The 12666-nt window shown below is 38.2% G+C and overlaps 2 protein-coding genes across 2 annotated transcripts in view; one reads left to right on the top strand and one right to left on the bottom strand.

The window, feature by feature from the left end:
- Window positions 1-2372: 2372 nt before the first annotated feature.
- On the bottom strand, window positions 2373-8633 carry LOC122325096 (ribosomal biogenesis protein LAS1L-like). Its single transcript, XM_043219984.1, is given in 13 exon segments — window positions 2373-2934; window positions 3017-3167; window positions 4013-4316; window positions 4389-4528; window positions 5196-5399; window positions 5488-5573; window positions 5695-5804; window positions 6138-6184; window positions 6721-6888; window positions 6988-7069; window positions 7155-7224; window positions 7308-7433; window positions 8313-8633. Coding segments are annotated over 13 exon segments (1725 nt in total). The 5' UTR covers window positions 8456-8633; the 3' UTR covers window positions 2373-2840.
- Window positions 8634-10032: 1399 nt separating this feature from the next.
- The window catches only part of LOC122324749 (radixin-like), a 22708-nt gene continuing 20074 nt past the window's right edge, over window positions 10033-12666 (top strand). Inside the window, exon 1 of the mRNA XM_043219395.1 lies at window positions 10033-10418. Coding sequence (XP_043075330.1) covers window positions 10407-10418 — 12 coding nt within the window. The 5' untranslated portion in view covers window positions 10033-10406. The remainder of the gene's footprint in view (window positions 10419-12666) is intronic.

The raw sequence follows: 12666 nt of genomic DNA, 5'->3' as shown, positions 1-12666 counted from the left end.
AGCTTAGTTTTGTTTAAAAAAAAAAGGATAAAGAAATATAATGCCATAATGTCAGTGATACCGTGTGTCACTCGAGTAGCCCATAGAGATGGCTTATTTCCTGCCGGGCAGACCACTACAGACAGGGATCTCTCTCTCTCTCTCTCTCTCTCTCTCTCTCTCTTTCTCTCTCTCTCATTTCTTTCTCCATCCTCTCATACCTCCTTCACTTCTCCATGCCTTGAAATTGCTGTTTGATGATTATTTTGGAAAGTGAAAGTTTACCTCAGCAGAGCTGACTGAACGATTTGTAGGCCGTGGCTTTATATATCATCCTTCAGTCTCTCTCTGTTAGAGGTGTAGATTCAGGAGAGACACATTCTGACACAATCTGTGTTCTCCTAATATATTTTTTCGCTGTAAATATCGGAAATTAATGTCAACCCTCTTGTATTTGCACAGTATTAGTGCATTCACATACATAAAGACACTCTACCAGCTTATCCGAGCAGGATCTCTCTCATACACACACTTAGACTCGATGGGTTGCCTGACAACCACAGTCAGCTGATCACATGCTATCATTAGTATTGATGAGACTAATGTAAAATGTTGACTATTGTGTGCGTTAGTGTGAATTTATGGTAAATTCACCAGTTTCACCTGTAACATAGTTTACCTTCTACAGTGAAGACATGGAGGCACGTTCCAGGTTGATGACATGAGACTTTAATTGAATGGAATTTGCACAATGTTTATTTTATTAGTTTTTTTTTTAGCAGCTAGGTGAGATTGAGCAGCTGAAGTTGATGCCACATGCACACACGTTCTCTCATGAGTGAAATGTGAGCTTTATCCGAGTGTCGTACTGAAAGATGTCCACACAAAAACACATGAACACGCACCTCGTAACCTGCCTTACAGTTTAACTAACATTACTTTGGTTTGTGAGAGTCGAGCACATTCTGACTGCGCAGCGCCGAGGCGTTGTGCTTCTGGATTGGGTTTTTTTCTTTTTTCATAAGCAGAAGTGCTAATGAGAGGATGAAGTTTTTCGGTTTCAGCTCTTTTTCTCTATTGGTGTCTGAATGGACAACCTGATTTAACTGCACGAACTGCCAGTTTTTCTGATTTAGTTTGACTAGAATGTCCAAGAAGAATCTACCGGACAACTGGACATGCCCAAAGGAGAAAAAAAAAAAAAAACGTAAGGAAAAACACTCAAAACGGGCATTTCAAACTGTCAGAAGAGGTTTCTCCTATGGCCGGTTGCAGAGCTGATGTAATCTGTACATTTATATGTATGTTTTCGATATTGAATAACTTACACCAGCTATAACTCGCTCACACAAACACTCACCAACAGATTGATTCTCAGGAACTAACAGATGTATTATTATTTCAGCTCCTTTATGAAAGATATTATCTTTGATGTTTGCTCTTCTAAAACCGCGGCGATTTGTGAAGTAGTGTGGATGATCTTGAAAATGTGTTCTTAAATTCGAGTTTTGCCATTCATTTAACATTTCCCCCTTGTATTGTGGGTTTTTTCGCGCCTTTGCAGGTTGACTGAGTGGTCTTAACACTTTTGAGTCTCGTGCTGTGATGATTACAACATACAATAGTATGTTTTACTCTCTACTGAATGAAACATGTTGCTTTTGAACTTGTTTTCAATATGACAAAAACACGAACCAAAAAAAAAAAAGAGAAAGAAAAAAAGAAAGTGAAAGGGTGGAAAAACTTTATAACGCTTTGGGTCTGTGGACTCAAACAAAATGTAAGTCTCAATGACAAAAGGTGTTTGTTCCTCTCAATAAAGCCAGACTCTATTTGGTTAACTGTTATCATGTCTGTGTTTCTCTTGGTTGCTTGTTTGACTGCAGATAGAAAATAGAGAGGAAGTAAGAGATTGCAAAACATCAGACTAAATATAACTATTACTCAATTCATACAGAGGCCCAAGTCACAATTCAAATTTGATTGGATTAGAAATAAAACCTCAGTCCAAGTGGCAAATTATGCTAGAGTGAACGTTTTCGGATTATTTTTATCAGTTTATCCCACAGACATTTTTAATGGACTTATGTTCACACAGGTGAAAAACATGTTGCACAAGGAACTTTTATGAAATGTTTTCTTACTATATATTTTTTTTTATTTAAAGCCAGTTGTAAATGCTTTTGAAATAAGAATCTTATGCTCAACAAGGCTGCATTCTTTTCAGCAAAGTTATTTGGGAAATATATTACAATTTAACAATTTTTCTCTATTTTAGTACATTTTAAAATGTGTGACCGCAATGCTGAATTTGTTCAGATTTAGCACGTTCAATATTATACCCAAATTACAGTAAACGGGCCCTGACAAACAGCAAAAACGTAACAGATGAGTGCACGATACAAAATGAAATTTATTTGGCAACTCCGTGTTCAAAAATAATGTCATGTAATTTACAACATTTCTCAAACAGCACCAACTTCTTCATTAGAACCTCACGAGACATTGCTCATAAGAGTTTCACTTCTGGATGGTTTGAACAGACACCAAGAGCTGAGCTAATCAGACTGCAGCCTGTACTGTAATAACATTAGTGTGAGACAGACCACCTCTATTCATTCTAACAAAGATGGACATGAATTAAGAAAAACAGCTGACTGTTTCCAACCATGCATGGTCATGTCAGATGCAAACAGAGAGATTGGAAATGTGTGTGTGTGTGTGTGTGTATGTATGTCTAGAAGAGCCTCAGTCCAGCTTAGCCCTCAAGTGTTTGTCTTTAACATCATAGGGTTCATAGTTCAAGGTCGGCGGTTCAGCATCTTCTGTCTGCTGAGTATCTTTGTGTGTGTGTGTGTGTGTTAGAATAGTTGGAGTCCAGCTTTTAGTTTGCTCAAATCACTGTGCGTCCAAAGCGCCCCTTCTGCTCCACTGGATCTGCTCTGAATGGGACCACTGACGATAAAGATGCATTTTTATGAAAAGAGTATTACAACATATTAAGGTGTGCCTTTAAAAGTTTTGAAACTCCTCTCACCTCCTGTTGCCATGGTGCTGGAGGAGCCGATCTAGCGCCACCTGCTGGTCAAACACAGTAAACGTAGAATAACACTCCACCATTAAACAGGAGGGGTCCTCCGGCTGCCCTGGAACCTTTCCTAGCGGGTACTGTTTCCAGGGGACTTTATCTGGTTGAAAACAAGAACACTAGATTTAAAGAGACAAACTTTTAGAATTTATTAATTTTATCAACTACAGCTATTTGAGGTGAAAAATAATCCTTATCAGTGATTGGGCAGATTTTTGAGCTGTCACTCTTCTGCTTCACATTAAACACTAGCTGACATTACTTGTGCACACTGGTCCTAGTATTTAGGGTCATGGAGTCTGACTGCCCTCATGTGGACGTTGGTCTACATTTACGAATGAATGTATTATTCAAGTAACAGGCGTTGAAGCAATTTCATTTATTTATAATAAGCTACAGACATTCTGCAACACAAACATCCTGTTTGGTAAACAGAAGGCAATCCATAAACTAACTGCAGTGTTATTTATACACTATATTAGTTTTTACAAACATTTTGTTGGCTTTTATTTTTTTAGCTTTCGATTTTTATTTTGTTATTTTTCTTAATTCTAGTACTGAATGTAGTTTTAAAATGTTTCCATGGCAACTAGCCCATGCAAAATAACTGAAGTTTTAATATAATATTTTGTTCAAGTTCCATATCAATAAATTCAAATGTATTAATGGTTGTAATTTTAGTTAACAGCATGGAAGTAAAATGGAAAGGTCTTAGGCTAAAATGGTCACATATGTAAAAAGGAAAAAAATGAAGGCTTTTATGAGATAGTAATTAAAAGAACTATCTAAAGTAAAAAGTTGAGTTAATTACTAGTTAAAGTAAAAAGTTAAAGTTGAGTTAAATGTAATGAATCAGGCTCATACAGCCTCGTTATGAAACAATTGAAAATTTTTTAAAATATGAAATACTTCACAAAAAGCATCAGATGAGGATGCGAGTGTTACCTGCGCACACAGTCCATGCTGACCCTCGTAACGCAAAGTTTCTCTCCTGCACAGTTTCTGCACTTAGGTTTTCCTGGAGGTCCTCTGTGGGCGGAGCCTGCATGGGACTGGGGGTGTGGTTAGATTGGGTTGTGGCATTACTCTTGAGCCTGTCCTGAAGGTTTTGCAGGGTGTACACAGGCTCAGCTGGGTCTGAGGGTCCGGGGGACGTGATTTCATGGTAACCCTGTGTGTAAATGCTACAGAGCCGGAGCAGGTTCTGCTGGGCGTCATGTGGGAGGGGCTTATCCATGTCATTCAAAATCTCAAAGGCAAGTTAGATTAGATAAGTTACTTTCAACTATACTTTTTGTGTAAATGTGTGTGCACTTTTTACTCACTGTCGCAGAAGGAACGGTGTAGCTGGGCATGGTGCGTTTACACATGTAGAAATCAGATTCTGCCATGGAAACTGTAATCTGTTTATGAAGATCCTTTCCTTGGACATTTTTAGTCGCTTGTGAGCCTTTAATTCACCTACCACACACATAGAGTTTGTTAAAAAGAAGTGAACAACTATGTTTTAAAGTTTAAGAAAGCATTTTTAAAACCACGGGTCACAGTTACTAAACACCAAGCATGTGTGAAATCTATATACAAATGTTTTCACCAATAAATGATTCACCAATACCACTCATATTAAAATTAATTTATATGTATGAATGTAATATACATACAGCTGTCTAATAAGATACCTGTGCATATAAATAACAAATACCTCATGCATTAATTAGTGAATGAGACCTAAATCATAAAGCTTTTAAAAGTATAAACAATAGGTAAAGTTTAAAAACAAAAGGCTAAAAAGGCACTTTTTTTGGACATTTTCTGGTTTGCTTTGGATTATTTTAAGAAATCTGATTTTCGCAACAAAAGTTATTACATATTTTTGGTTAAATAATGATGAAATGTTTAATACTTAAAATGTTGGTTTAATTGAGCACTTTAAAATGAAAACAAAAGTCTATTTAGTCCTAATATAGATGCTATTTTTGAGTGACATGCAATAAAATTAATATGACATAGCTAAAATATTTGATTACCCACATTCTTCAAAGTATTTTTTGTGTGATTACCAGCTTGAAACAACTTGAGGGTGAAAAAAATAATTGCATTTGAATTTTTGGGTTTCTCGGGTTCTTACTTTTGCTGTTGCAGAGTAATATTTCGGAGATCCAGGAGGCGATGTAGTAAGTTCTGTGACTGGATGGCTCATCCGAGAGCTCAGCGAACAGTTTATCAAGGATCAGATTTACAATGATGGACGAATTCAAGACCTTCAAACATGGCAACCAGAACTGCAAAAACACTCGAGGAAGACTTGGGGCTGACATATCCACAGAGTCCTCTACAAAGAAAGAGAGAGAGAGAGAGGTTAATTTAATTTACACGAGCTAAGTCCTTCATGCTTTAGTGCTTTATGAACTTATCTGTACCTGAGGGGTCAATATCCAAAGACTCCAGTTGTTCTGCAGTAGGAATGAGGAATCCATCCTGCATTAAAACATCAATGAGGACATCTCTGCAACAGAGACAGAACAGATGGCAATGAGACACGATCTTAAAACATATCAGAAATCTAGACTTGCTCAGTTGCTCTCACACACACACACACACACACACACACACACACACACACACACCTGGCCTCCGTGGCAAAGTGTTTGATCTGCGTCAGGATCCAGCTGAGATCAGCGCTGGCATCCGGCCACACACCACGCTGCCCGTCCTGCTTTGCCAGCTCTTCATACGTCTGCCAAGCACACCAAAACAACGGGCATGAGCTAATTAACAACTTGAATTAATAAAGGTAACGTCCTTGAAAGATTTTAGCTCGTCTGTACATTGTTACACACATAGCAAAAACACTCAAGTTTCACCTACTGTTTTCTGAGCGTGGCGTAATCAGACATGCCAATCGTTTGAAATACTTTTTGCATATTATATAGTAGTGGAACAGATACAGTTGGACACGGGATCTTTGTATGTGAAGAATTTTAACACGTGTCATCTGACGTTTCAGAAACACAAGCTCATACTGCTCTCTGCTGGTGTTAGATGGGATAACACACAATGTGAGACTTACCTGAAACTGTTCTCGTTCATAAGAGATGAACAGTTCTCGGATTTTTTCTGAAAAATACAGAACAAAGAGAAAATATTATAATATTTAATATTTTAGAACTATGACTTTTTCCAGTGAGAGCTTGATATTGCAAACTTGTGTGACTTACACACTGGTTTATAGTGCAAACTGTTTTACTGGATGCCGTACTTTGTTGCTTTTTCCACCATTCTTTGATTCTTACATTTGAATAGATCATTTCATATAGCATTTTACACTTTTAATTCTAAACAGTTCGAAAGCTTTGCATTTAAGAGACATTAAATTTTGAGTGTGAGTACAGTTTTCCATCCCACATCTCTCTCCTTCACGCACATAAACTGATGGCCCCGGTTTCACAGACAAGGCTTTAGCCTAAGCCTAGTCCTAGCTTAAAATGTAATTCAGCTGAATAAAACATGCATTAAACGATCTCAAAATATATCAGTGCATTTGTTTAATGTTTAAGTCAAATTTCTAAAAATATATTTCTTAAATATGCCCTAATCCTATCTTAGGCTATGAAACCGGGCCATAGAATTGTATGCATAAAACAGCTACTCACTGTGTGCCTCGATCTCTTTCTGTCTATAGAGCAGCTCTTCCTCATTCCGTTTAGCAAACTCCTCTTCGTCCTCCTCTTCTGATGAGGAGTTCCAGTCCTCCGCCAGCTGACTGCCCATCTGGCGAGACCAGTACTCCTGATGCAACCAGTCAAGCACAAATCCACAACCTGAAGAAAGCACAGACAAACACAGACCCAATGCACAGATTTAAACACTACAATAACATATGCAGCAAACACAGAAGTCACACTGTAAAGGTCTCTCACCTTTTCTGCACCAATTTAATGATGGGAGTCTGCGATGTGTCAGATCATGCCTGAGGTTTACCACCCACTCTGGAATATTTAGCTGTCAGAGAGACGAACTGCAGTTAGATTACGGTTACATCAGATTAAGAAAGACATTCATCATTCTGATTTGCTGCGTGACTTACTTTCCCAGCTAACCTTCGTAAGGGTCTGGCGACTCTTTTCTGTTGCCGTTCTGTGATTTGATTTACAAACCTGAAACACAATCGTACTCGTTACTCCAGTAAAGTCACATTTGATCTGATTTGTATGGTGCACTTAATGGACGATAAACATACCGAACCAACGCCATGCCGTACAGCAGCACTAGATCGTTGGCCTCCAGCTGACCTGTGCTGTCCAGAACCTGACAACGAACCAGGTCCGCCGTGCTGTCCACAGCCACTGGAGTGCTTTGTCCAAACCTGTGGCAACAATCAGCATATCAGAGACGCTGCTCCAGACCGGTCCTAACAAACTAGATCAGACATTTTCAAAATGGGGTGCGGAATCTCCAGACGAGACAAGAATTCTAATTAAAATAAATACACTAATAATAATATAATACACTGATGCAGTAATTAATTTTAATAATAACAGATTTAACAGAAGAGTATTATAGTGATTAGAAAAAAATATGTAAAAAAATAAATATTTTCATAGTAATGCTTTTTTTAATAGTACAAATTGTTTGAAGTATATACACAAAAATAAACTGCCTTTTATATTTTATGAGGGGGTCTCGCCCAAAAATGTAGTCATATTTGTGAAACTGTGGCGCATTTAATACATTGAGAACATATGAATTAGTTATTTTAACCTGCTCCATGTAAGAGTAGCTAAAATTTAAGCAGCAATCTTACAAAACTTGTCAAAATAATGCCAAAACTCATTTCAAAAACAAAATAACACCCCAATATTCCAGTGTAATCAACTGTTAGGATTCTCTAAACTGCTTGTACTTGGACATTAGGACAGATTAGGCATATTTATTGTCTGTGTCGTAATTACTTGTAAACTGTAGTTTACTACAGATTCCAAATTACATGATAAAAAAATAGTACCATTATTAAAAATAATTTATTAAATTACAAATTTGTGGTAATATATAAGCAAGATTTAAAAGTTAATTAAATCTTTAAATCAATTAAATAAGTTAAGACAGAAAAGAAACCAATACACGAGCTGGATCATCGGTTGTCACGTGATCCACCAAAAGGCGATCGCAACATCAATGTGTGCGAGACATCACAGATCACAGGTCACAGTTACAGCAGATCGACCCCTGACCCTGTCCACCATACCTGCCCTTCCACGCAGAGATTCTGTGCAGAGCGTGTTTCTGCAGCGCGGGCTCTTTGGAGAACAAATACTCCAGCACATGCTCGTACTCCGCTTTGTTCATCCAGGCCACGACGTGACGCGTCTTCCCCTCCTTCTTCTTCATCTTTAGATCTCAGACTTAATGCTTGTGAACGATGCAGTATCTGGGATCGCAGCAGGAAGACAAGTCTGTGCCGTCAGACTGAACGAAAAACAAAACACGCGAATCTTATTTCCGAACACATCACTGTCCTACGCCCCGCCAGCTGTGCGGCAGCTTAAACGCCCCCCTTTGCACAAGCGATGAACAATGGTTCCGTACACTACACTTTCTGCAACAGAAGAGAATTTTTTAAAATGGAGGTGGGAATAACAATGTTAAATGCATTTAAATAATTGTTCACGTGTAGTCCATGGCAAAGTTTCTCAAACTCTTGCTCAATTAAAATAATTCAGCATGGCATTTATACAAAACTGATATGACCATGACCAGTCATTTTTTTGATAGGTAAGTTTCAGTAAAAGCAGTGACACTAAAGCACCAGCTTTTCTGATAAACCCTTCCTGTCTAGATGTCACACAATAATACCAAGAGATTAATTCGAACTCTTTATAAAACATCACAATAATTTTCAGATCTACCAAAAAGTAACATGCTTCTGTGATGTATTTGAAACTGGTACTATAATGGTACTTAAATATAGAAATCATTTAGCATCATTGTCTATTATATTAAATTACCGTGGTATTACATATAATTCTGCGACTGGACCACCACAGAACTTTCTATACGAGAAACCAGCCGATTGTATGATCCTCCAGGGAGAATCTATAGAAGATAATATTCATAATTTGCCATATTTAGCTATCTTTTTAGACATTTGTAAATTAACTTGGCAATTAGGTTTATGTGTTTTGAAAATGATCCTATTTAATAAAAGCACTTCTAGTAGGCTCACATTAAAAACCAAAGAATATTTGGTATTAAAGGTATAGTCATAATAGTCTAATTTTGTCTAAATCTGAATGTAATTGTAATATGCAATCCTAGACCACAAATCCAGTCTTAGCAAATTAGCAAAACAATACATTGTTTGATCCATTGTTTTCCTTTTATGCGAAAAATCTTTAGGATTATGGAGATGTTCCATTAAGATATCTTGTAAATTCCCTACCATTTACAGGCTACATCAAAACTCAGTTTATTGCACATTACAATTCCAGATTTTAAAATTATATCTCCGAATATTGTACTATCCTAACAATGTACAAATGATGATGTTTCAAAAAATGGACCCTTATGATTGATTTTGTTGTCACCTTACATGTTTTAAAAGATCCTGCCAGTTTTTACCAGTAGGCAATTTTATACAGCTATCATATATAAAAAATGTTTGTTATACACGAAGCGTTTTCAATCTTCGGCCTCTCATAAGTTGTTAATTCAGAAAATATTACCGTAAAGTGTAATTTAATCAACTTTGAGACAAGTTAGACTGCGCGGCTGTGTTTTTGTCCATATAAAGTCTCGCTATGTTCCTTAAGTGCAACGCATTTCCCGTACCAAACTCTGCCATTCAACAGAGGAAGCCAAGACGAGTTTGGAATTTCTGAGGAAAATTACGTCACTGTTGGAATTGTGCGGGATACCCCCACCTCGCGTTCCCAGAGCGCGCGCGCTGAAGCCCGGCGTCCGCGGCTCACACAAAGCAGCGGCAGCAGCAGAGGCAGAGGCAGCGAATAACGGGGCCTGTGAGAATCCGGGCGGAGTTTAGTCAAACGCGCTTTGGTGTGCCTGCATCGGCTGGGCTGGGTGTGGTTTTCAAAACTCAGTTCCGTTAGCAGGAAACGACTCTAGGACCACCAGTACTTCTCTGACCGACAAAGACGCAGCGAAAAGTGAAACTTTGTCTTCGGGACCTGGAAGAGATTCGAGGAGAAGCTTTGGCGGTGGCGGTTGCTCGGTCTTGCGCGGGGACGTCAGTCGATGGAAAAAAGTTTGGCTTTCTGTTGACTTCATTGTATCAGCTCAGTTTGTGACACATCCGCGAGAGAAGAGACAAAACACAGTCAAAATGCCGAAAACGGTGAGTACCCTTGAGAAACGGAAACCGTTGGTTTGAGTTTGTGTTGTATCAAACAAAGGCGGAAAGAGATTTCACGGCGCTTTTAAAAGCTGCGCATTTTTGGTGAAACGAGAGACAGTAGCGACGCGTAGGCGCTCGAAAGGGGCGAGGATGGGCTTTCTCTTGTTGGCATTTTTGCCAGCTAATTCCCGCGGGTGAACAGTAGGCCATGCGCAGTGCGCTATTTATGGCAAGAATTAATTATTTGGACAATGACGGTCGTTCATTCCATCCGACCGCACTGGAGAATAACGTTGCGTTGCGTTGGAAATTAAAAGGCCGACTTCTTTCATTTTATTAGTTTCTCTTATTTTTTCTGCACTCAAACTTTCGCCCTAGGTTGTATTTTATAAGCAATTGTCTTGTCTAGACGCTACATGAACTAGCACGATTTTTTCCATGAACCAATTTTACTCATTTACGTCTCTGTGGCAGCGGCGTTTTGTGTTGTATAGGGGCTGAACCGTTACTCGGTGACAACCTGTAACCCCCCTCCTCCTCCCTCGTCAAATCTGATTGGCTTCTTTTAACGTTGCTGTGAATGGTCTGGTGGCGGTGAGGATTTTGATTTTCAAGTGAGTCGAATCTTTTGATTGCGTTCACAAAGGATTCGTTCACGTTCATTGAATTCGGTCACTTGTGTCATTACGCCAGTAGGTGGCAACAAGAACGCCCCTTTGTGTTATGAGTGAGTTATTAAATAAATACTCAACCGATTTAATAGAAACGCTAGTTGTATTATCCTTATTTAAAATGCGTGTCTACACAGCTACTAACATGTCAGCAAAGAACCTTTAAATTACCTACTTTCCGTCAGCGCAAACAACTAAGTTATTTTGCTTTTTACCTTTAAGTATACACGTTTACTATTTATGAACGATGGCGAAATTAATGAACAGCCTTATCAGCAGATCCTGTTTGACACATTAGATGCTCGAAGCAACCGCTCGTTTCCTGTTCACTTAAAAAATACAGGCTTAAATTAACAAAATATTTTAATTTAACGTATGAAGTCATTTGTGATTTCACTGGCGTTTGACAGCTTTCGTCAGCTTCTTTAAAAAAAAAGCACGGCACCAAAGTGTTCACTTAAGATTCATTCAAAGCGATTCACGTCTTCAGTTCATTTAAGCCTCTGTTCAGGAACATAATGGCGCGTTTTCGACCTGCTTTTGATAAGTGGTTCCGGATTAGAAATATGAAGCGTGTCAGAAGCGGCTGTTCGAGGGGGTTTGGAGCTCGTCTGTCACTGGGGAGGGCCAGACGAGCTCATGGCGCAATCTTGGACGATTTTCCATGCCAAGGCGTGGTGCTCACCCAAATACACTAGAGAACAGCCTTTTTTTTTTTTTTTTTTTTTTTTTTGNCAATTAATGAATCATTGTTTAGGTTAAGATTAAATTGAAGACCAAAGACCAACAGTAGGATGGAAGGACACACCACTTTTTCGTTTAATCTTTTTTTTTTACTTCCTATTTGAAATGCCGTTCATTGTTTGAGTTTCAGAAGTTATTATTGCATGAGTCATAAATTGCAAGTATTCAAAAGAACCACTATCAAAAAGTACCATGGGCATGTGCTGAGATCTTGGGGCTTGTAGCATATTGTTCTTGGGAAAAGTCCCATGTAAAAACCCAAATGACTAGTCTATAAAACTTTATAATTTCTTAGCCTTTCATGCACATTCAGAGACATTTATTTCAATCAACAAAATATCAGATAATACTTTGTTATCCTTCAAGTAGTCATTAAGAATCATTACTCGCACAAACACACACATGTGATGATTACTGTAAGTAATGATGTACGTGAAAATGTGATTGTGAATTAAAGATTTGGCAAAACGCTTTATCTGTGAAGCGCTGTATACTTCACATACCATAACAATAATGTTTATTAATACATTAGGAGTTATGTGCCTGTTAAATGGCCTCATTAGACATTTGATTGTTGATATTGTGGTTAAGTTTAAGTCTAGTAGTCAGTTTTTTTCCTAAAATAGCATCACACCCTTGCACAGTTGCTTTGTTAGTTTCCTCTCAAGGAAGAGAAGTTTAAGTCAAGTTTGAGCGTGAATGGAAATGTTAACCGCATGTAATATCAGAGGTGTTTAGGCTGAGAAAATAGATGAGCTACATGACACTAAAGTCTTGGTGAGGTTGTGTGGATCGTACCAGACAGGACCTTTTTTTTTTTTTTTTTTTTTTTT

Source organism: Puntigrus tetrazona, chromosome 20, assembly GCF_018831695.1.
Source record: "Puntigrus tetrazona isolate hp1 chromosome 20, ASM1883169v1, whole genome shotgun sequence".
Classification (NCBI taxonomy): Eukaryota; Metazoa; Chordata; class Actinopteri; order Cypriniformes; family Cyprinidae; genus Puntigrus; species Puntigrus tetrazona.
Note: the sequence above shows the minus strand (reverse complement) of the source record. Positions and strands in the feature narration are given on the sequence as shown.